Genomic DNA, 23538 nt, shown 5'->3' on the forward strand with positions numbered 1-23538 from the left:
GAACGACTCATGTTCCGTGCGGGCATTAAGATATTATCTCTGCAGAACAGAGTTTTCTGAGAGAGTTAATTGTAGAAGCACATTCTGAAGCTAACGACGCAGTCTTTCCTTTACTGAGAGTGAAAAGCGCACAAAGTTCGAGCGGTAGCGACTTCTCTCGCTTTTCGACACAACTAGTCGCTATCCGCTATCCTGCAAAGTACGGAGGTCTAAATATGTTTTTGCTACTCATTATTTGAAAGAAATCGAAATGGTGTTTGAAGATTGTAAGTTTCTCGGTCCACTTTCGGTAGCTGGCATGGTGTTGGGAGGAACGACATAGGGGGTTGCTCCCTCTGTTATCCTATGTTCCGCCTTATACCAAGGTTGGCGAGTTAAAGGGAAGTCTGGGGGTACAATGTACCTGGAGTACTCACCAATCATTTTAGTGTTAGTTTTGGTGAGTAAAGGTTTTTATTTCGGTGTAGGTGACAGTTATTTCATGTTGGTTATTTCTGGTCTTAGCCCAGGGCAAGGGCGACATTTTCTTGTATCTTCGTTCAGTCAGCGGTGAACACCATGACTACGAGGATCTTCCACTCCATGTAGAGGCACCCATTGGTCATATTCCAAGCCTTCTACTATGTAAGATTAGCACTGACCAGAGACAGTATTCTCCTGCAGTAGCTCTCTTACAAGATAAGGTACAACAGGCACTAACAGTGCTTTTGGATATACTTTATTTTCAAGAATCGTTTGCGATTGTTGAAGTAAGGCTTACATCCACAGCCCCCCATCCTTGCAATCAGTAATCAGCTGTATAATTGTTCGGTAAGACACTGCAATAAAAAGCGATTTTGACGAAGGAAAAATCTATTTCTGGGCGAGGAACCTGTGTCGCTCTGTGAAATGCTCCTTAAAGCACCATTTCAAAGGTATAAATACTGCTAAATATACCAGAGTAAAATGTTGCATGGAATGCTAGGAATATATCCAGCTCGCTCACCCCTAAAGGGCGTCGGTATTAAAACTGGGGCGAGTGATACCACTACCAGAGATCCCTTTCCAATTAGACTTCTCCCTCCTCAAAATCCCCCGTTACTACGAGGTGTCGTTCACTATATCTACTGCCCCCCCCACCACCACCACTACCTAACCATCTCCCATCATTCCTTGTTAGCACCCGTGAACGTTCGGACGTGTTTTTCGTAGCTCTGTGTTATTTTGTGATTTGAAGATGTCAGGCGTTTTGGAGATCCATGCTCCCAAATTGAGTACGGTATTATATTTGTCTGTTTGGGATTTCTAGGTAGCGACACACGTTCATTCAATAACCTTGTTGGGTTTTATCTCAGCCGCTTTGTTGACGCTCCCTACGGGTGTGTATGCGGTCTTTTGGTGTCGCTTCCTCGGGATCTCTTTGTTTTGTAAGACTTTCTATTAGTTCCTTATACTAATTGTAGTCTTATTTTTGTGTTATGGACATCTAATTCAATGTTTTAGCATGATTTTATCTTTTATTTAGGCTATTTGGGCAGTGTTAGTTAACGGCTTCGGTCGGTAGCCTTTCATGCGTGAATTCATGGTTTTTTTATTTTTTAACGGGGAATCGGAACGTGTTTTGATTAATTTTAGCCCTGCCTGTCGAGATCGGTATTTTACCCGATTTTGGAGGACTAGTTTTTGTTTAAAATGGTATAGTAAAATGAAATTTTATTGCATACTTACCGAACAATTATTAGTTAAAGCCTTCCCTCCTTCCCACTGGTGGATGGTTGGGCAGAACGAATTGATTTTACCCGGACAGTTGTACCTATAGCTCCCTTGAGTGGAGGGAGATGACGTCACCTACATCAGCGATGGCGGCGCCACCGCGGTAGTTTTGAATCTATAGTCTGCCATTCGTAGGGAACCTACAGCTGTATAATTGTTCGGGAAATATGCAATAAAATTTAATTTTATAATGAAAATCCATGTTTCTTTGGTCGCTGCAACCTCACCTTTATTGTGAGATAAGGATGCGGGGTTTGGGGGAGCCTATAGGTCTACCTGCTGAGTCATCAGCAGCCTTTGCCTGGCTCTCCTTGGTCCTAATGTGGGTGGAGAGGGGGTTTGAGCACTGGAAGGGTCGCACTGAGATGTGAGGAGTGTCGAGATGATATCACGACGCGACCAGAGAACTTACTGAAGGTCGCGACCCAAGCTCACATGTGGCCTGCCTCGGCATTGCCCTCAGGGCACGTATCCTTCCGCCTAGGCCTACCATTACAGAAAACGGGAGTAGGGTAAACTACGCAAAACTCTGGTCGTTTGAGAGGAGGTTCCAGGTAACTCCTATGAAAGTAGTTCTCGGTAAGTATGTTAGGAAAAATACAAATTACTAATAATTTGTGATATATGGTCAGTCTACGACATTTTCCTGCTTGGTAGAGAAAGCAGAGCTGGACATTTGAGTTAGAGAGAAAAAATGAGTCCAGGTAGGCTAAGGGACATGAAAAACGGATTTTGAAGCAAAGCGAAAAATCTATTTTTGGGTGAGATGGCCATGTCGTCCTGATGAAAGCTTCCTATAGACAGATTTCTAAGGGATATTTGGCTACAGTGATACTCCCTGAGAATTGACCATAGGTCTCCAGAATTCTAACTCCTGGCGCGAGTATTCTCAAGATTTTTCTTAAGGATATCGCATAATATCAGGGGATATATATCTTGATACGACACATGGCAATCTTCACCCCGAATAGCGTTTTCGCTTTGAGGGGGAAGAGTGGCGAAATTGAAGGGGAGCCGTTATCAAGGTTACCCTTCCTCCCCTACTATTACAGGGCTCCAAGATCAGCGAGAACCTCCCTAAGCTGTCGGACTTTCTCTTGCGAAGGGAGCAAGAGACGAAGGAGAGGCTAGCCGCCTCCCTGTCCCTCCAGAACTGCATAGAGATGTGTGCAGGCCACAACAGCACCCTGGCCAAGATGCATATGGCCACCATCGTGGAGGACCTGTACGCCTTCATTAAGGCTAGGAGAGCCTGTAGGGAGTTCGTGTTCGTTGCCGCGACGGTGAAACACGAACCCAGGAAGCTGATTTCTTCCAGCGTCTGGGGTAAAGACCTCTTCCCCAAGGAAGCGGTCAAAGAGATAGTTGAGAAAGCTGCCACAGAGAATAGGAACCTTCTCCAAAAGTGGGGCATCTCCTCAAAGAGGAAGTCTTCCTCGGATGCGGGTCCCCAACCAAAACGGAAGACAAAGAAGCCTAGACTACCTTCTCGGCCTCCTCAGCAACATCCCATAGTCACCATGACCGCGATGCCCCAAGTGGTTGCTCATCCACAGACCACCTTCCAAGTGGTGCCTCAACAGCTGGTTGCCCTGTCACCAGCTTTTAACCCAGGATTTGAGAGGCAAACAACTACCTTTCGTCCAAAAGGAAGAGGTTCTCAACGGGGCTCCTCACGACACCCTTCTCGAGGCAAGGGTGGACGCGGTCACAGTGGCAAGCCCTCCGGACCTCCCAAGCAATGAGATGCTACAGGTAGGAGGGAGGCTCCAACACTTTCGGGATCGTTGGACCTTTGATCTCTGGGCCCACAGCCTAATAAAAAATGGACTAGGACTGAAATGGAACAGGTCTCCACCTTCATTTCCTCACTGCTTCCAACACTCCACCCCTTTACTGGAAGAATATACCTTAGAACTCTTGAGCAAAAAGGTTATAAGGAAAACAAAGTCCATCAAATTCCAGGGAAGACTGTTTTGTGTTCCTAAGAAGGACTCAGACAAACTCAGAGTCATTTTGGACTTGTCGCCACTCAACAAATTCATCGAGAACAACAAGTTCAGGATGTTGACCCTTCAACACATAAGGACCCTGTTACAGATTCAATAGACCTGGCAAATGCTTACTGGCACCTCCCAGTCAGCCGCCCCCTCTCCTCCTACCTAGGATTCAAGCTACAAAAGACAAAGTATGTCTTCAGAGCCATACCCTTCGAACTAATGGTGTGTGCTTATAAGTGTCATACTAGAGTTAGTAGCTTTAAAAGTCAAGTATAATCAACATATCACATTGAGAATTTTGAAGCATAATTAAATCATGGCCGTCATCCTCCATAACCAGAGCTTCACAGGGCTCAAGAAATGATTGATTGATTGATTTGAGGTTTTCTGGCATCCTGACATCTAAGGTCATTGACTTGAAGTAGCAGGATGGGTTATATGGGAATATTGGTTGTCAAAGAAAAGAAAAGAAAAGAGCCTACGATATCTCTTGACTCGTTTCTTTTGACAGGAACGATATCTCTCCCACTGGGAGGACGGCCACTCTGTACAATACTCGCCTGGAAATTCCACAGAACACTGTTTGCCATGGCATGAGGGCCAAAGAGGATGCGGATCAACCTCGACCCGACTCTTGACTCATGAAAGTGCCACAGGGGTGACCCTACCGGCCGGGGCAGGTCCGCATGACACTACTGACACTAGACATAAACACATGGTGATAATAAAGCGCAAAGCACTATAAGGGTAATCCAGTGTGGAGAAGGGCAAGTCGCGATTGTAGACGAGTTGAGGGGAGACATCTTAATGGGTTGATGTAACACCCAGCAGTTGAGTTGCTAATCAAACTATTTTTTTCATAAATGAACCCTGTTTGTTTGTTTTATTGTCTGGTGGTCGAAAATAGACATTAGGAGTAGCCCATTTAAATTACTTGGGTTTGTATAGCTAGGAAAAATACAAATTATTTTTAAAATTTGTCGTATTTGTAAACTTACGTTTGTCTATCCTTTTTCTAAACTTGACCAGTAAAATTGAGAGTAATTTCATGTGAAATTTATTGTTCCATGAGGAGAAAACTTTTAGAAACACTATAACTGTATATTATGCTTTAGTAGATGATGTTCTTTAGAATAAGTATTTTGAAGATTTTAACATATTTGCGACTTATTTACAGGTATCTTCTTGGAAGCGCTCGAACCCTACATCCTAAGTGATCAGCTGGCTGACATATCACCCATTATATCACAGTGTCTCCTGTCACACCAGGAGACTAGCGGCAGACTAGAGGCAGCGGAAGCATGCATAGTCCACTTGGAAGTCACCTCTCTCGATTTGCATCAGGCCTTGAAGCTGTGCTGGACTCACGGGTTGTACGACGCCATCTTTTACATCTACACTCGAGGGATAAAGGACTTCATAACTCCATTGGAGGAACTTAGTACTGTGTTGTGTAATGCCATGGACAGTGGAGTTACTTTGAGTGACAATCTAGTTAAGTTAGGGAATAAGATTCTAGTGTACATTTCTTGTTGCTTGGCCGGCCGTGCCTATCCTCGCGGCGATATCGAGGAGACGATTTTGCAGCAGGTTAAACATGAAACATTTAAGTGTCTGACTTCGTTGCACACGAAAAATTCCAAGCCTAACGAAGAGTGTTACCCTTTCTTAAGGACGTTACTGCGTTTCGATACCAGAGAATTTTTGAACGTGCTCTCGCTGGCTTTTGAAGAGGCGGAGTTTACTTCCGAACTGGGGATGATTCAAAGGCAGCGTGTGGTTGATATTTTATTGCAGGTAAATTTAACTGTATTTCTAAGAACACGGAAAGATTATTACCAGAAATAGTGTTCGTATTATGATATCTATAATTTATATGTCACCTTCTTCAGTGTTCATAATTAAAAGTGAATTTAGGTGTTTGTAATTGATGTGTAATGAACAGTTGGGCATAGGAATTCATTTTACATCGCGCTCTGAGGAAGGGCACCCAGCCACACCCTTACTGCGTGTCGAGTTCCTGCGTTTATCCTCGCCCACCTCCCCTGCCATCTCTCTCTACACTATCCACTATCTGTTTGGTTACTTGCTGTGAAGTAAGGGTGTGAGAGGGTACATTTCTTCCGAGCAAGGTATACCAGGGACTCCTGTGTGCAACTGTATGTGACTTCTGTACATCCTATGAAAAGCTATTAGAAATGGAACCAATGTTTAATGTTGACAGTTTGCGTTTGCATTTTTCAATATTAATCTTACCCGATAATCATGTAGCTGTCAACTCCGTTGCCCGACAGAATTCTACGGACGGGATACGCCAGCGATCGCTATACAAGAGGGGGGTGTACTCACCAGCGCCATCTGTGGCCAGGTACTGCAGTACTTCTTGTCAACACCACCTCAATTTTTCCTCTGTCGTGCTTCAGGCAAGACCTACATGGATACGCTTATGATTTTGGAGTCTTTGTTCACGGTTTTGGTGAAGTATTGCTCTGAGATTTCAGCTTTCGCTATACAGGAAGCTTTTCCCTTAGCTTAGATAGCTTTTGGATTGATTTTGATTAATGGTATAACGATCTTTGCTTTAATTTGGAATCCCCCCTTGACTGTTCTCTGATTCAAGATGTCCGACCATTCTCAAGCTCCTACCCAAAGACGATGTAATGTTAGGACTTGTATTAGGCGTCTTCCGAAGGCCTCGGTTGATCCTCACACCGTTTGTTCCGACTGTAGGGGAAAATCCTGTCAGTTGGAAGATCGATGTGAGGAATGTGCCGGGCTTTCGGAATTTGATTTTATTCAATTCCTCAAGTATACGACTAAGTTAGAGAGAGAGAGAGTTAGGAGGAGTTCGGCTCGCTCTTTGCTTTATTCCTCCCCCCATGATCCTCAACCTTTTCCTCCCCCTGTAGTGGCTACCCCCGAACCTATTATTAGTGCTCAGCCTGATATGTCGGATGTTTTACGTGCCATTCAGGCTTTAGGTGATAAGGTGGAGTCGGTAGTGAGTGACCACAAGTTTCTCTTGGCAGATGTCAAGGAACTTAAAGTGAAAAGTGCAGTGGGAAGTGGTAGTGCCAGTGCTGTGCCTAGTGTCAGTGTCAGTGTTGCGCATGAGGATACTTCTGTGCGTGCCAGTCGTCCTCCCAGTCCGGGACCTCTTGCAAGCTCCCAAGCCCAGGGGAGAAGCAATGTCGAAGGGCAAAAGGGTTCGGCAGGCCTTGATCGGCGCACAGTAGTATCCTCAGTGGTTGCGGGCGTATCTTATAGAGATCGTCACTTCCACTCTCAGACGATTGAGCCCTTAATTTCCTCGTCTGCAGAAGATGTTTCCGGGAGGAAACGCTGGACCCAGGTCTCAAGGCCTCTTAAGCGTAAGGTCCAGACCGCGCGAGTCCAACAGCCCGGGTGTAGCCACTGGGCTAGTTCGGACTCGCCGCAGTCATCGGATGGCTGCACGCCTCCTAAGAGAGGTAAAGCGATGCCTCAACAGACCTCAACTTCTGTTAAAGCTATGCCTCAACAGACCTCAACTTCTGTTGATCCCAAGTTGGCTATGCTGCAGACTATGCAGTCGCAGCTTGCGGTGTTGATGCAGGAGTTTCAGGCAGAGAAGGTTATCACACCTCCTCCTGCGAGCGCTCCCCCACCTCTGCGCAGTCCAGCCTGCCAGACGTATGATGTTGAGGTTCCTCAAGCTACCTCCATGCGTGAGCTGCCGCATTGGGAGTTGCCAGATACCAGCGCTGTGCAGCAACCTCCACTTTCCTTGAGGCAGGAGCCTCTTGCCACGCGGCAACCTCCTCAACACTTGGGGCAGGAGCCTTATGCTTTGCAGCAACCTCCTCTACCCTTGAGGCAGGAGCCTCATGCGTTGCAACCATCCTCGAGGCAGCAACCTCTTGAGGTGCGACAACCTCCACCATCCTTGAGGCAGCAACCTCAACTCTTGCGGCAGCCGCCTCCACTTTCCTCGAGGCGAGAACCTCAACTCTCGAGGCAAGCACCTCAACTCTTGAGGCTAGAACCTCAACTCGTGGGACAAGAGCCTCTCTCTGCGCAGCCACCTCAACCCTTGAGGCAAGCGCAACTCTTGAGGCAGGAACCTCATGCTATGAGACAGCCACCTCAACGCATGCAGCAACCACATTCTTCTCAGCTTAAGCCGCTTCCTAGTCAACTTGAACCGCAGACTATGCAGCATGAGCCTCATGCTTTACAGCATTCGCCTCTCACCACGCTTGCTCCTCAGACCCCCGCAGAACCTCCTTCATCCCAGCCTCAGGACTTTGTCATTACCAGCCCTCATCCTCTTCAGCAGAGTCTTGAGGATGAATCCGCTAGTGCGCATGCACCCGTTCTTCAGGATTCAGCCATTCAGCATACTGCTTTATCGTTACCTCTCGCTTCTCAACACTCAGGTGATGAGGTTTCTGAGGATGAAGCTGCTCACCTGGATGATCCTTCATCTGATGTGGAAGAACCCAAGTCATTGCCACCCTCCATTGACTTTCGCAAGGTCCTTACTCTGTTCAGAGAGTTATACCCTGAACACTTTGTTTCTGCTACCCCTCGTTCTCCTCCATCCGAGTTCTCTCTAGGCATGCAACCTGTTAAGTCTGCCTACACTAAGCTTGTCTTCGCTAGATCATCAAAGAGAGCTTTGAGAATGTTAGGGGATTGGTTGCAGTCCAAGCAGCAACTGGGAAAGACGTCTTTTATGTTTCCGCCTCCTAAGCTGGCTTCTAAGGCGGGCGTCTGGTATGCCACGGGAGAGGAACCAGGCTTGGGGGTCCCTGCCTCTGCCCAGGCTGACTTCTCAAGTTTGGTTGACTCTCCACGAAGGTCGGCTATGAGACGCTCTAAGGTCTGCTGGACCTTTTCTGACCTGGACCACTTCTTAAAGGGAGTCTTTCGCGCCTTTGAAATTTTTAATTTCCTCGACTGGTGCCTGGGGGCCTTGAGCAAGAAGACTGCCCCTTCTGACAAAGACTCGGCCATGCTGATCATGTCCTGTATGGACAAAGCAATTCGCGATGGTTCCGGCGAACTTGCCTCTATGTTTGTATCGGGAGTCCTCAAGAAAAGGGAACAACTTTGCTCCTTCCTTTCCACTGGTATCACCTCTTGCCAAAGGTCACAGTTACTTTTTGCTCCTCTTTCTAAGTTCCTGTTTCCTGAGGATCTTGTCAAGGAAATGTCTGCGGCTCTTATACAGAAGGATACGCATGACCTCGTGGCCTCTTCAGCACGGAAGGCTAAGGTTGCACCTTCAGTACCAAGAACTTACCGCACCCCAGTGGCTGATACTCCTGCTACCAGATTTATTCCGCCCTTTCGTGGCAGAGCCCCCAGCCGAGGAAGTACCCGCCCAGACGGTCACAGGGGCAGGTCCAAGAAAGGTACCAAGTCTTCGAAAAGCAAACATTGACTCTCCTCCTCTCCAGACAGCCGTAGGAGCCAGACTCAAGACCTTCTGGCAAGCTTGGGAAAGAAGAGGTGCAGACGCCCAGTCTGTCAAGTGGCTAAGGGAGGGTTACAGGATCCCATTCTGCCGCAATCCCCCTCTGACCACTTCTCCCATCAACCTCTCTCCCAACTACAAGGAAAAGGACAAGAGGCTAGCGTTACATCAAGAGGTGTCGCTCCTGTTACAGAAGGAGGCAGTGGTGATAGTCCGGGATCATCAATCCCCGGGCTTTTACAACCGTCTCTTCCTGGTGGCCAAGAAGACAGGAGGTTGGAGACCGGTGCTGGACGTCAGTGCGCTCAATGCTTATGTCACCAGGCAGACGTTCACTATGGAGACGACGAAGTCGGTCCTAGCAGCGGTCAGGCAGGAGGACTGGATGGTCTCGTTGGATCTGAAAGACGCCTACTTTCACGTCCCCATTCATCCAGACTCCCAACCTTTTCTGAGATTCGTTTTTGGAAAGGTTGTGTACCAATTCCAAGCCCTGTGTTTTGGCCTAAGCACGGCACCTCTGGTGTTTACGCGACTGATGAGGAATATTGCGAAATTCCTCCACTTGGCGGACATCAGAGCCTCTCTTTATTTAGACGACTGGCTTTTAAGAGCCCCCACAAGTCGTCGCTGTCTGGAGAGTCTCAGATGGACTTTGGACTTGACCAAGGAACTGGGTCTTTTGGTCAACTTAGAGAAGTCCCAGCTTATTCCTTCCCAAACCATCGTTTACCTGGGAATGGAGATTCGGAGTCAAGCTTTTCGGGCTTTTCCGTCGGCCCCAAGAATCAACCAAGCCCTAGAGTGCATCCTGAGCATGCTGAAGAGGAACAGATGCTCGGTGAGACAGTGGATGAGTCTAACAGGGACCCTGTCATCGTTAGCCCTGTTCACCGAGTTAGGGAGACTCCACCTCCGCCCCCTTCAATACCATCTAGCAGCTCACTGGGACAAGAATATGACGCTCGAAGCGGTCTCTATTCCTGTTACCAAAGAGATGAAGACTACTCTCATGTGGTGGAAGAGCAACATCCTTCTCAAGGAGGGTCTCTCGTTAGCTGTTCAGACCCCCAATCTTCATCTCTATTCGGACGCATCAGACTCGGGCTGGGGCGCGACCTTGGACGGACAGGAATGCTCGGGAACATGGAACAAGGAACAGGAAACGCTTCACATCAATTGCAAGGAGTTGTTGGCAGCACATCTGGCCTTAATGAACTTCAAGTCCCTCCTGCTAAACAAGGTGGTGGAGGTGAACTCCGACAACACCACAGCCTTGGCGTACATCTCCAAGCAGGGAGGGACTCATTCGAGGAAGCTGTACGAGATAGCAAGGGACCTCCTCATTTGGTCAAGAAGTCGAAACCTCACGCTGGTAACGAGATTCATTCAAGGCTATATGAATGTCTCGGCAGATCGCCTCAGCAGGAAGGGTCAAGTCATCCCCACAGAATGGACCCTTCACAAGAACGTGTGCAACAGGCTTTGGGCCTTGTGGGGTCAGCCAACGATAGATCTGTTCGCTACCTCGATGACCAAGAGGCTCCCATTGTACTGTTCCCCAATCCCAGACCCGGCAGCAGTTCACGTGGATGCTTTTCTGCTGGATTGGTCCCACCTCGATCTATATGCATTCCCGCCGTTCAAGATCATCAACAGAGTTATTCAGAAGTTCGTCTCTCACGAAGGGACACGGCTGACGTTGGTTGCTCCCCTTTGGCCTGCAAGAGAATGGTTCACAGAGGTACTGCAATGGCTGGTCGACGTTCCCAGGACTCTCCCTCTAAGAGTGGACCTTCTACGTCAGCCTCACGTAAAGAAGGTACACCCAAGCCTCCACGCTCTTCGTCTGACTGCCTTCAGACTATCGAAAGACTCTCTAGAGCTAGAGGCTTTTCGAAGGAGGCAGCCAGAGCGATTGCCAGAGCAAGGAGGATATCCACTCGCAGAGTCTATCAATCCAAGTGGGAAGTCTTCCGAAGCTGGTGCAGAGCCAATGCAGTTTCCTCTACCAGTACCTCTGTAACCCAAGTTGCTGACTTCCTGTTGCATCTTAGGAATGTTAGATCTCTTTCGGCTCCTACGATCAAAGGGTACAGAAGTATGTTGGCAACAGTTTTCCGCCACAGAGGCTTGGATCTTTCCTCCAACAAAGATCTACAGGACATCCTTAAGTCTTTCGAGACCTCTAAAGAACGTCGCTTGTCCACTCCAGGCTGGAATCTAGACGTAGTCTTAAGGTTCCTTATGTCTCCTAGATTTGAACCTCTCCAGTCAGCCTCTTTCAAAGACCTTACTCTCAAAACTCTTTTCCTCATCTGCCTTGCAACAGCCAAAAGAGTTAGTGAGGTTCACGCCTTCAGCAGGAACATAGGATTCACATCCGAAACAGCTACATGTTCCTTACAGCTCGGGTTTTTGGCAAAAAATGAACTTCCTTCACGTCCTTGGCCTAGATCGTTCGAAATTCCTAGCCTTTCCAACATGGTGGGTAACGAGCTAGAGAGAGTTCTTTGCCCTGTCAGAGCTCTAAAGTACTATCTTAAAAGGTCAAAACCTATACGAGGACAATCAGAGGCCTTATGGTGTGCCATTAAGAAACCTTCGATGCCTATGTCCAAGAACGCAGTTTCGTATTACATAAGGCTTCTGATTAGAGAAGCTCATTCTCACATGAAGGATGAAGCTTTGCTGAAGGTAAGGACACACGAAGTGAGAGCTGTGGCTACTTCGATGGCCTTCAAACAGAACCGTTCTCTGCAGAGTATTATGGATGCAACCTATTGGAGGAGCAAGTCAGTGTTTGCATCATTCTATCTCAAAGATGTCCAGTCTCTTTACGAGAACTGCTACACCCTGGGACCATTCGTAGCAGCGAGTGCAGTAGTAGGTGAGGGCTCAGCCACTACATTCCCTTAATCCCATAACCTTTTTTAACCTTTCTCTTGAATGCTTTTATTGTTGTTTTTGGGTTGTTACGGTAGGCTAAGAAGCCTTCCGCATCCTAGTTGATTTGGCGGGTGGTCAATTCTTTCTTGAGAAGCGCCTAGGTTAGAGGTTGTGTAGAGGTCCTTTAGTATGGGTTGCAGCCCTTTATACTTCAGCACCTTAGAGTTGTTCAGCCTCCTAAGAGGAACGCTGCGCTCAGTAAGGAAGACGAACTTATTAAAGGCAGAGTAATGGTTCAAGTCGACTTCCTTACCAGGTACTTATAATTTCATTGTTATTTTGAATAACTGATAATATGAAATACGGGATACTTAGCTTCTTGATTAACATGTACACTGGTTTTCACCCACCCCCCTGGGTGTGAATCAGCTACATGATTATCGGGTAAGATTAATATTGAAAAATGTTATTTTCATTAGTAAAATAAATTTTTGAATATACTTACCCGATAATCATGATTTAATTGACCCACCCTTCCTCCCCATAGAGAACCAGTGGACCGAGGAAAAATTGAGGTGGTGTTGACAAGAAGTACTGCAGTACCTGGCCACAGATGGCGCTGGTGAGTACACCCCCCTCTTGTATAGCGATCGCTGGCGTATCCCGTCCGTAGAATTCTGTCGGGCAACGGAGTTGACAGCTACATGATTATCGGGTAAGTATATTCAAAAATTTATTTTACTAATGAAAATAACATATTTTACAGGAAAGATTAAACACTAAATCTTTGTTCCTGTAGGTCATGGTGGAAGGTCAGGGTTTTGGTCCGGCCCAATTAGGGTCTCTGTTCACGTTCATAGCGCGCCAGATGTCTCGACAACAGGGAGCCATAGCCATTAACAGACAACTCTTTGATCAGGTCAGTGGCTTTTAATATATGAGTTAGTAACTACAGAAGGTCCTCAAGTTACAAACATTGAACTTGCAACCATTTGGAGATACATTCACAAATCTAACTTAAATGTTAAATCTCACTTATTGTATCAAATTTTCCTAATGAAATACGGTAATAAAACAATATTGTATAATTGTTCCGACACAGATACAAACCTTCGCTATTTATAGGGTATTATTTTCGGTTGGCAACGCTGAAAACCAGCGAAGACAATTTTAGTGAGGGATAATTACCCTATCCGCTAGTTAGCGGGAGGGGGTTGGGATAGACTAGCTACCCCGCTCACTCACACCTGTCGGTTGAGTAACCACTTTTGCTTTTGGCTCGGTAAAGTGCGGACGTGCCGTCTCTCTCTCCCATTAAACAAACTGCCTTGACTTTATTACATTTCCTTTTTCTTTTGTGTGTATCGGTGTGTGTTTGGTTATTGTCCCGCTATGCGGACATGTCCAGGGATTGAAGGCCGCCACTGTGGCACCTTCATGTCGTCCGTGGAGACGGACCCACACCCTTTATGCCCGGCTTGCCGGGGAACTCAGTGTTCGCGGGACAACACCTGTTCCGAGTGTAGAGAGTGGCCTGCCTCCCAGTGGGAGAGGTTTGCGCGTAAGAAGAAGAAGAAGTCTAAACGCGAATCTTTGCTTTTGGGGTCTTCCTCGAAATCGAAGAAATCGCAGGCTTCTGCTTCCTCTATGTCCAAATCTCTGCCCGAAGCTAATCCTCGACCAGGCCCTTCTGGAGCACGGTCGAGCAGTAGCGCAGGGCTTGTGACTCCAGGTCAACCCTGGGGGATAGACAAAGGTGGCGGCTCCCCTAGTGAGTCGGCTCCTTCTCTTCCCCCAAGGAGTGCCTGTTCTTTTCCAGACCTTGTGTCTTTATGGCCATCGCTGGGCGTTGATGGTCCCCCTACGAAGGAAGTTCTCCTCAAACTCCTCCAAAGGGGAGCAGAGAGAAGGCGGTCATCCCCTTCCTCTGCGGAGGTCGATTCTCCTCTTCTGGGCGCAGACGCTATTGCCCGTCGGTCAGGCCGAGAGTCTGGTTCTGACGGCGAGGAGTTAGCTAACCCACCATGGGCGGTGGCAGGGCTCTCTCCAAGGCGGGCTTCCCCCTCGGGGGAACATATCTCTCATTCGCGAGAGAAGATTGCCTCTGTGCATCGGCAATCTCCTTACGCTTTAGGTTCTCCTCCAGGGGCGGAAAGAGAACCTTGTTATAAGCGTAGTTCTCTTTCGGGTGAACTCTCCTCCCCTGCGGAGGAATTATCTGTAGACCTTAATCAGTCTCCCCTTCGGGCAGAGTCTGTTGAGCGTTCCTCTCTGGAGGTTCGTAGAGTGGATTGGTGGGTAACCCCTCTCCACCCCGGATGTTCTCCTCCTTGGGCTGTGAGGAGACGTCTTTTTGAACCTGCTGGTTCGCCTCACGTTGACCTTTCAGTGTCTCGTGACTATCACCCTTTGGGCTGGCGTAATCGTGAGCCTTCAGGCTCTTGTCATGTTGATCCTGCGGGTTCTCATGACAGCAGGAGTCCTACGGGTCTCCGTCGCGCTGAACCTTCGGGCTCTCGCCACTTGAAACCTTTGAGTTTCTGTTACGCTGAACCCTTGGGCTCTCGTAATGACGGTAACGTTGACATCCGGGTTCTCGTACCGTCAGTCACGTTGATCCTTCGGGATCTTGTGACAAAGGAACCTCGCTTCCTCGTTATGTTGACCCTTCGGGGTCTCGTAAGCTGAGTTACGCTGAACCCTTGGGCTCTCGTAGCTTTAGTCGCGCTAACACTTCGGTGTATCGTGACAGAAAAACTTTGGTTTCTCGTTGCGTTGATCCTTCGGGTTCGCGCAACACAGTTCACGCTGAACTTTCGGGTTCTCGTGACCAGAGTCATTCTTTTTATGATAGAGGTTTCAAACTCTCGTTGTGTTGATCGTTCGCGCTCTCACACAACACAAGCTATCGTGAACCTTTGGGTGAGCATAGCAGTGAGTTCTCTAACCAACCTGAGAGCTCTCCCGTGCACGACCATGTTGGTGCGCACGGCCATATTGGCGCGCACGACCAAATCGGCGTGCACGACCGACTTAGCACACACGACTGTCTTGGCGCGCGCAAACAAAATGGTGAACATGGTGCGCGGGTTCATCCTATAGCGTGCCATATGTGCGAACATCCTGTTGCTTGCCATATGCACAAACATCCGGTTGGTCGCCATGCGCGCGAACATCCTGTTGCTCGCCATGCGCGCGAACATCCTGTTGCTCGCCATGCGCGCGAACATCCTGTTGCTCGCCATGCGCGCGAACATCCTGTTGCTCGCCATGCGCGCGAACATCCTGTTGCTCGCCATGCGCGCGAACAACACACTGCGCGCCATGCGCGCGAGCAACCTTTTGGGCGCCAGGTGCGTGAACAACCTCATGCGCGCCACGAGCGCCTAATTGGGAAGGGCGTGCACACGAGCACCCTTCTGCCTACCAACAGTTCGGCGCAAGAGCGCACGACCATCTCGGCGCTCACAATTAGTCTCTCAAGCCCCTTAGGCCTCAACAGAGACAACAGTCACCTGCGCGACCGAGCCCAGACCCTATCCCTAAGGGTAGGCCTGTGCCGATCTTGCCTGTAGGGAAGCCTCCATCAGGCAATAGGGTTAGGAAACCTGCCCAGGTTCCTAAACCCAGGGAGCAGTTCTTTCCTAAGGACCTCCCCCTTAGTTCCTCAGGAGCCCGTGACCCCCCGTGGCTTAGCACCTTATTCAATGTAATGCGCCAAGCCATGAAAGGAGTCGTTCCCCGCTCCCAGTCCTTAGGTGACACACCTAGGATTCCCTTATCGCCTCCTCTCTTCCCAGGGTCCTCTCCTCCCTCCTTTCCTATGAGGAGTTCGGAAGATCTCGCACAGGCGGGTCCTTCTGGCAAGGGGAGACGGTCATCCCCTCGCAAAAGACCTCTGGAGGAGATTAGGCATGAACCTCAGGGTAGCCCCCCGCAGTTCAAGACGCCACAGGCCAGGCCAAAGGGGAAAAGGAAAAGGATTCATCCTTTGCCCCCCATGGAGGATAGGGTTACTTCCTATGGAGACTCCTTCCGTCCTTTATCAGTCGAGATAGTGTCTAAGGAGGCACGACCTGCGACCGGACGGGACTCACCCTGTAGACCTAGTGTGTGTTGTGGTCCAACAAGTCCATTACAAGTGTTTTTTTTTCTCTGGGTGAGGGGTCCAAGAATTCCACTTGTAATGGACTCGTTGGACCACAACACACACTAGGTGTACAGGACCATAAATAATCAATACCATAAAAACTTATGTGTTTAAAAGGCAGCAATCCACTAAGGTGGAAGCAAGCCCAGGTAAATGCAGCACAAGAATAACTCAAGGGGGAAAACAAAACAATGAAATAAAAACAACATTTATTACAATTCAATAAAATACAGGAAGTTAAAATTAGGCCTCAACATTAACATTAAATAAGAAAATACCACTTACACAACATATACCCAAATTATTAGTCAACACATTCAACCTCTGAAGGAGGAAAGGGGGCCCAGAGAGGAATAGAAAATAACAAAAAGAAAGGAATAACCTAAATTTTACATGCTAAAGGATGATGATGAGATGATGAAGGTCTCCTCCCATAAGTACTCCAATAAGGGTAGAGGACAGCAACTCTCAATACCACTATCGAGCTCAATCAGAAAATTCATCTGACTACTGCAGCACACCCGTAATCCTAGTCATTCATAATCATGGACGCCGGATCCCAGTAATGTTGGTCAATACTTTATAAGAAATGGATAACACCCCTTACCGTCGCCAAGCGAGGCCCCTCTGGCAAGTACTGCACCAGACGCAATAATAAAATGACGAAGATGTGAAGAAACGGCCAGCTGAAGATATATATTTGTTCAGAGACTTGCTGTAAATCCAAGAGGTAACAGGCTCACAATTCAGGGTGCAGATACCAACTGCCTGCAGCTTGGAAACCCGGTCTCAAGTCAACTCAGCAGAGCCAAAATATGGAGGGGAGAAACAGGGAGGATTAGTCAACAAGACTATACAAAAATACCACTGGAGTGAGGAGACCCCTACTAACAAGAAGGCGAACGAACCATGAACTTTACAGCCTTCAAAAATGAAAGAGGAACTTAAAAACTAACCTAAGTAAGCTAATACATTATAAAAAAAACCTAAGGCTTACTTACACCTATACTACCCATCAGGTAGTGAACCTTTTGGCCAATACTATCCTGAAGAGGAGAGATGCCGTCATAGGCAAGTTCCATAGACATCTCCCTCAGGCCGAAGTAGCGAGACTGAGAAATGCTCCTTTCGAGGGCAATTCTTTGTTCCATCCCAAGGATGTCGAGCTGGTGGCAGAGAGGTGGAGGAAGTCCAGTCAGGACTCCCTCATCCAAAAGGTCTTAACGGCTAGACCTTACCCCTCTCCGCCACAGCAGAAAGCACAGCAAAACCCGCAGCCAAAAAGGGCTAGAGACCCAAAACAGCAGGATAAAAAGGGTGCAAAGCAGGCCTTTCGCAGTAAAAAGTCCTTCCGTGGAGTAAAGGGTAAGAAGGGATCTGGCTGAGGCCGGTCCCAATAAGACAGGCAATCTTCCCATTTGCCCACCTGTGGGGGGATGCCTGCAAAGCCGCTGGCAGAGGTGGCTTCACCACGGGGCCGAACCCTGGACGGTTGAGATTATTCGTTTAGGGTATCGTATCCTGTTCACGCTCTCTCTCCCTCCACTGACTCGAGTGCGTGCCGATTCCATCGAACTCCTGTGCGAAGGGATCCTCACAGGAGTTGGCCCTCCGGGCAGAGGTCCAGTCCATGTGTAAGAAGGACGCTCTTCAGGAGGTCCTCGACGGGTCCCCAGGCTTCTACAGTCGACTCTTTCTTGTGAAAAAGGTGTCTGGAGGCTGGAGACCAGTCATCAACCTCTCGGCCCTGAACAGGTTTGTCGAACAGACACCTTTCAGAATGGAGACGGCCGACACAGTCAGACAAGCGATAAGACCCCAGGACTTCATGTGCACTCTAGATCTGAAGGAAGCATACTTCCAGATCCCAATTCACCCGTCTTCCAGGAAGTATCTGAGATTCATGTTCAATCGGAAGCATTACCAGTTCAGGGTACTGTGTTTCGGTCTTTCCACAGCACCCCAGGTATTCACGAGAGTTTTCGCCCTAGTTATCATCTTGGGCTCACAGAGTTGGCATCTGTCTCTTAAGATACTTGGACGACAGGCTGATTCTGGCAGACTCGGAGGCGGCCCTTCTCTTCCACCGAGACGAGCTTCTAAGGTTTTGCCAGGATCTGGGGATCGTGGTAAACCTCGAGAAGTCTCAACTGCTCCCCTCTCAAGAACTGGTATACCTAGGCATGTGATTAGACACCCTAAGGCACAAAGCGTTTCCATCAGACGAAAGGATCCAGAGACTGAGGGAGATAGCACAGGTCTTCCTTAGTCGGGGAGAGCTCCCGGCGCAGTATTGGCTTCGCCTTCTCGGTCACCTCTCTTCCCTGACCCGACTGATCCCAACAGTCGCTTCAAGATGAAGTCCCTCCAGTGGCGACTAAAATCCCAGTGGAAGCAACACTCCGATTCCTGGGATCACCTAGTCCCCCTAGGGCTAGAGGAACAGTCGGACCGCTTCGACTTCACTCGTGGAGACTATCCAGCACCTCCTCACACAGAGGGGCTTTTCGCAACCGGTTGCGAAAAGAATGGCTGAACACCTCAGGAGATCCACAGAGGCAGTCTACCAGGCGAAGTGGTCAGTTTTCTGTGGTTGGTGTCGTGGAAGGGGTATCGCTCCCCTCGATGCCTCTGTTTCAACTATAGCGGAGTTTCTTGTATACCTTCGGGAAGAAATGCTTCTCTTGGTCTCGGCAGTCAAAGGCTACCGCTCAGCCTTGAGTCTCGCCTTTAGATTGAAAGGAGTTGATATTTCCTTCTCGCTGGAACTTTCTTTGCTCATACGCAGTTACGAGCTTACTTGTCCCCAGGCAGAGCTAAGACCTCCCCTTTGGAACGTGGTTCGGGTCCTCAGGTCTCTGAAGGGCTTCCCCTATGAACCACTACACCAGGCCTCCGATCGCCACCTCACGTGGAAGTCGGTGTTCTTGCTCGCTCTGGCTTCGGCCAAGAGAGTCAGCGAACTTCATGGTCTATCTGCTGATGTCTCCCACTCTAGGAGATGGGGGGAAGGAATCCTCAACTACGTCCCTGAGTTTGTACCTAAGACTCAAAATCCGGGTGTGCTGGACTCTAGGTTCGGCCCATTTCGGATTGTGAGTCTTCGTTCTGTAACCGAAGATCCAGACCAACTGTTACTATGTCTAGTAAGGAGTCTGAGGTGTTACTTAAGAAGAACAGCAAAAGCTCGCCCCCGTGTACGAGCACTTTTTGTCAGCATGGGGAAGGTCAAGAGGAGGGTCACGAGGAATACTATTTCCTCCTGGATAAGGAAAGTAATCGAATACGCTCTATATCCAGATCCTCCTCTGTCCAACCGACCCAGAGCTCATGACGTCAGAGGCATTGCAACGCCTCTGGTGTTCAAGAAGAATTTTTCTGTGGCACAGGTACTGAAGCGGGTGTGTGGAAGCGTCAGACTACCTTCACAGCCCACTACCAGAAAGACGTAACCCACAGGAGCATGGATACCTTCTCCATTGGTCCTGTGGTGGCCGCATAACAAGTGATCTAATGCCTCAGGCTCCTTGATGGACAAGTAGCAGAGGGTTGAGGGCTGAAGTTACCCGGGTTAGTCTAGGGTGAATGAAAAGAATGTCTGGTTCACTTCTTTCTTTCTCTCCCCCCCCCCCCCCCCGGGGAAATAGCTCCGCAAGACCGAAGCATAGCTGACCTCACCCCTCTGCAGGTAAGATTCATTTCCCATGTGCATCCTGAGTATGAATAAATACTTTGTTACGTCACCAATACCTCGTGAGGGAGGGTATTGGATATGTCTTAGAACTCATGCTTATCCTCGTAAAGACAAGCCACGAGTCTCTCTCACACAAGCTAATGCAGGCCGCTATCATTGAGTTACCTTGTAACTACTTTGATTTTAGCGAGGGTAGAGTTCCTACTAATTAGAAAAAAGATCAATGAAAGGGAACCCCGGGTCATGACCAAGGCCAGTTGGTAGAACTTCTTCTCTCCTAAGAGTAAGTCACCCTATAAATAGCGAAGGTTTGTATCTGTGTTGGAACAAATAACAAATTTGGAAATAATTTGTATTTTTCCTAACATAAAAACCTGGAGCTATTTATACAAATTGGCCCGCCACCCTGTCCCCCGAGAAGTCCTGCCAGAAAGCAAAAGTGGTTACTCAACCGACAGGTGTGAGTGGTCGGGGTAGGTAGTGTACCCCAACCCCCTCCCGCTAACTAGCGGATGGGGTAATTATCCTTCACTAAAATTGTCTTTGGTTTTCAGCGTTGCCGAAAGTAATACCCTATAAATAGCTCCAGGTTTGTATGTTAGGAAAAATACAAATTATTTCCAAATTTGTTATTTTAATGCAGTAAACAAGAAGAGATTTGCAATATGAAACTTGAATATTTGATATTTGCATAAAAAAATCGTAGGCCTAATTCAACTTACAACCAACTTGAAATCTATCAAGTTTCTAAGTTGAGGATTTTCTGTACATTGTATTCAATATGTCAGATACCATACAGTCTTAAATATTTATCTGGATATTGCTATATTTAAAAGAACAATGTACTCTTGCAAATTCTGGTGTAACCAGTGGCATAGCTAAGGGCGGGCCATTTTAAAAATGCCCCCAGAGCCTCCAAGAGGGGTCCCCTTCAAAGCAGCGTCAGGCAATAAAAGTATGCAAGCATGCATTGTAAATTACCACCCGGCCGTATGGCCCCCAAAATCTCCAGCTACACCCCTGGCTGAGTCAAAAGTTTCAGGCAATATCAGGCTACCTCTTACAGTGGGCCTTGCACAGAATATTTTATAAAGCATTCTTTGATTTCTATAGTCAGTTGTTCTTTTTGCTCTTCTACCTTGCTTTCCAACTTTCCTGGCCTTTTTTCTCCTTAAATTTCTGAAATTTGGTAAATAATAAACCCTGTGAGACAAGAAGTTATGTATTTTGTTTAAGTAATTGTTATAATAAAACTTTTGTAATTTTGGATTAGTTACCCATAAGGATATGGATCTACAAAGCTCATTTATTTTTACATATTTTTTTCATATGTTTATTTAATGTCATGTTGTAGAAACTAAGACTTAACATTTAAGATGATTTGTTCCTGACCAGGCCTTCTAAGTATTTATTCCTGACCAGAGCTTTATAAGTATATTTTTGGACTCAGCCATGTCGTCCTGATGGAAGGTTCCTTTAGGTAGCTTTCTAAGGGATATATTTGCTACAGTGATACTCCCAGAGAATTAACCATAGGTCTCCAGAATTCTAACTTCTGGCGCGAGTATCCTTAATATAGCTTTAAGGATATCGCATAATATCAGGGGACATAATGTTAGATATGACACATAGCAATATTCACCTCAAGTAGATTTAACTCTTTGAGGGGGAAGAGTGGCAAATGAAAGGGGAGCCGTTATCAAGGTATCCAGTGGACCTCCTCTCCGTACTACTACCGGCCATCTTTCCTGTTCTGTAGCATTTAAGCTAAGTGTGCTCCCACACTTTTCCCGGTGTTTGTTACGATTTTTGGAATATAATCATGCAACCTCCAGCATCTTCATCCCCTGGAAAGTTGAGTATCTAATCTTTCCTGTGTATAATTTTAAGGCTCCCTTCTCACAGTTAAATTCGTATAATTTAAGTGTGTTTGGTTGTGCGTAGCCGACACAGGAGGCGGCCATTTTGAGACCGCTGTTGCACATTATAAATGCATTTTATATAGTCAGTAGTGCAACATTCCCGGTATTTAGCTATGAATTTTAGCTAGTTAGGCAAATTATACTTGTGACGATATTGCATACGAATTTATTTTATTCCTCTTCCGATATGTGACTTTACGTTTCGTATACGCCGGGGACCCCGGTGGTACCAACCTTGGCCGCGGTCCCCACCGGAGTTAGGCTAGCCTAACTCATTATGTATATGTTAGTAAAGTAAATCACCACGTTTAACCTCAACATATCGTTCCTTATTAATTCGGATGGGGACATATATCCCCTAGAATTTATGGATAAGGTTTGATATATTCTCTTTTAGAGAAAAGAGGCTAAACCCTTCCTCCCTCCCTCCCTGATCCTCCGCCATTACAGGCGGCAACCCCTATCTTTCGTCATCGCCGTCAAGTAGTAAACTCCGGCTTGACTTAGATAGTCTTACACCGTCTGTCTTCTTTGCCGCCGAGTATCCCGACTTTGAAGTAAGATGGTAGCTCAGGGTGTAGTGTCTTGCAGCCGACAATGTTGCCGACAGGGAAATCTTTGTTCCTCTGCCGCCCATGACGTCATCGGCACAGGAAGCCATGCTTCCTTAGTTCACGGCTGAACGTAGCTATCATACCTGCCGTCGTCTTTCTCCTCTGTGAACTATAAGACCCTTTCCCCTCCCCCCTCTGTCCTTTAGTGTCAGCCTAGCCGTCTCATCATTCTTTCGCCCTTATTCTGACAGTCATCCCGGCTTGCCGGATTGACTGCATTGCCGGCTGGAACCCCAGTTAGGTTGCCGCCTCGGCCACTTCCTCCTTATGTCCTTCCTTCACCGGAGGTGAATGCCCCGGGGGGAAAGACTGAGCCGGCCCTGACGGCTGCCGGTGAGAAACCCAACATACTGTTGAGAAATCTTCAGTCCTCTCTTGGCCTGCCATCCACAAACCTTGCAACCGGCAGTACAGCCGGCGGCAAAAGTTGTGGATGGATGGAAGCTAGAATCAGATGGATTCTTCCCCTTCCATTAGAACTCTCATTCTGGGAAGGAGACAATAGGCAGTAGTAGCCCTCCTATACTTCCATTTATTGTGCTAAACCATAATAATAGGAAACCCTCCTTTCCATTCTTTCTCTCTCTATCACCCTAACCCTGGTAGTGTACCGGTAAAACTACAGTACACAACAATACAGTAGCTAGTAAAACTACAGTATATAACAATACAGTAGTTGCAAAACTACAGTATATAACAATACAGTAGTACAAGTATTTCTTACATACTCTGTGTATCCTATCACAGTCTAATGTTGGGACTGCATAACATGCTGAGGTTGAAGCATTCCTTCAACACCCTGATGAATCCTTTGATTATCGGGACACTCATGAAACACCGTTCAGTATTAACATTTTACAGGTGGAGGAGTTAGTATAAATATTTACTAGCTCCGGCTCTATGTACGGGAGTCGTTCCGCTCTGTATTCTCCCTTATAGGGAATTTGAATATTAATATTGACAGAGGTCTCAGCAATTGCCTGGGAGAGGAAACACAGATATGTGTCTTTCCTATTTCCTTTCTAGCTTACTATCCTAAGCTAATAAATTTAGTAG

At 47.5% G+C, this 23538-nt stretch overlaps 1 protein-coding gene across 1 annotated transcript in view; it reads left to right on the forward strand.

Moving 5' to 3' along the window:
• Positions 1–23538, forward strand: part of Vps8 (vacuolar protein sorting 8) — a 140397-nt gene that overhangs the window by 41933 nt on the left and 74926 nt on the right. The window contains exons 12-13 of the mRNA XM_068346988.1: positions 4930–5549; positions 12902–13021. Coding sequence (XP_068203089.1) covers positions 4930–5549; positions 12902–13021 — 740 coding nt within the window. The remainder of the gene's footprint in view (positions 1–4929; positions 5550–12901; positions 13022–23538) is intronic.

This window comes from Palaemon carinicauda, chromosome 23, assembly GCF_036898095.1.
Source record: "Palaemon carinicauda isolate YSFRI2023 chromosome 23, ASM3689809v2, whole genome shotgun sequence".
NCBI lineage: Eukaryota > Metazoa > Arthropoda > Malacostraca > Decapoda > Palaemonidae > Palaemon > Palaemon carinicauda.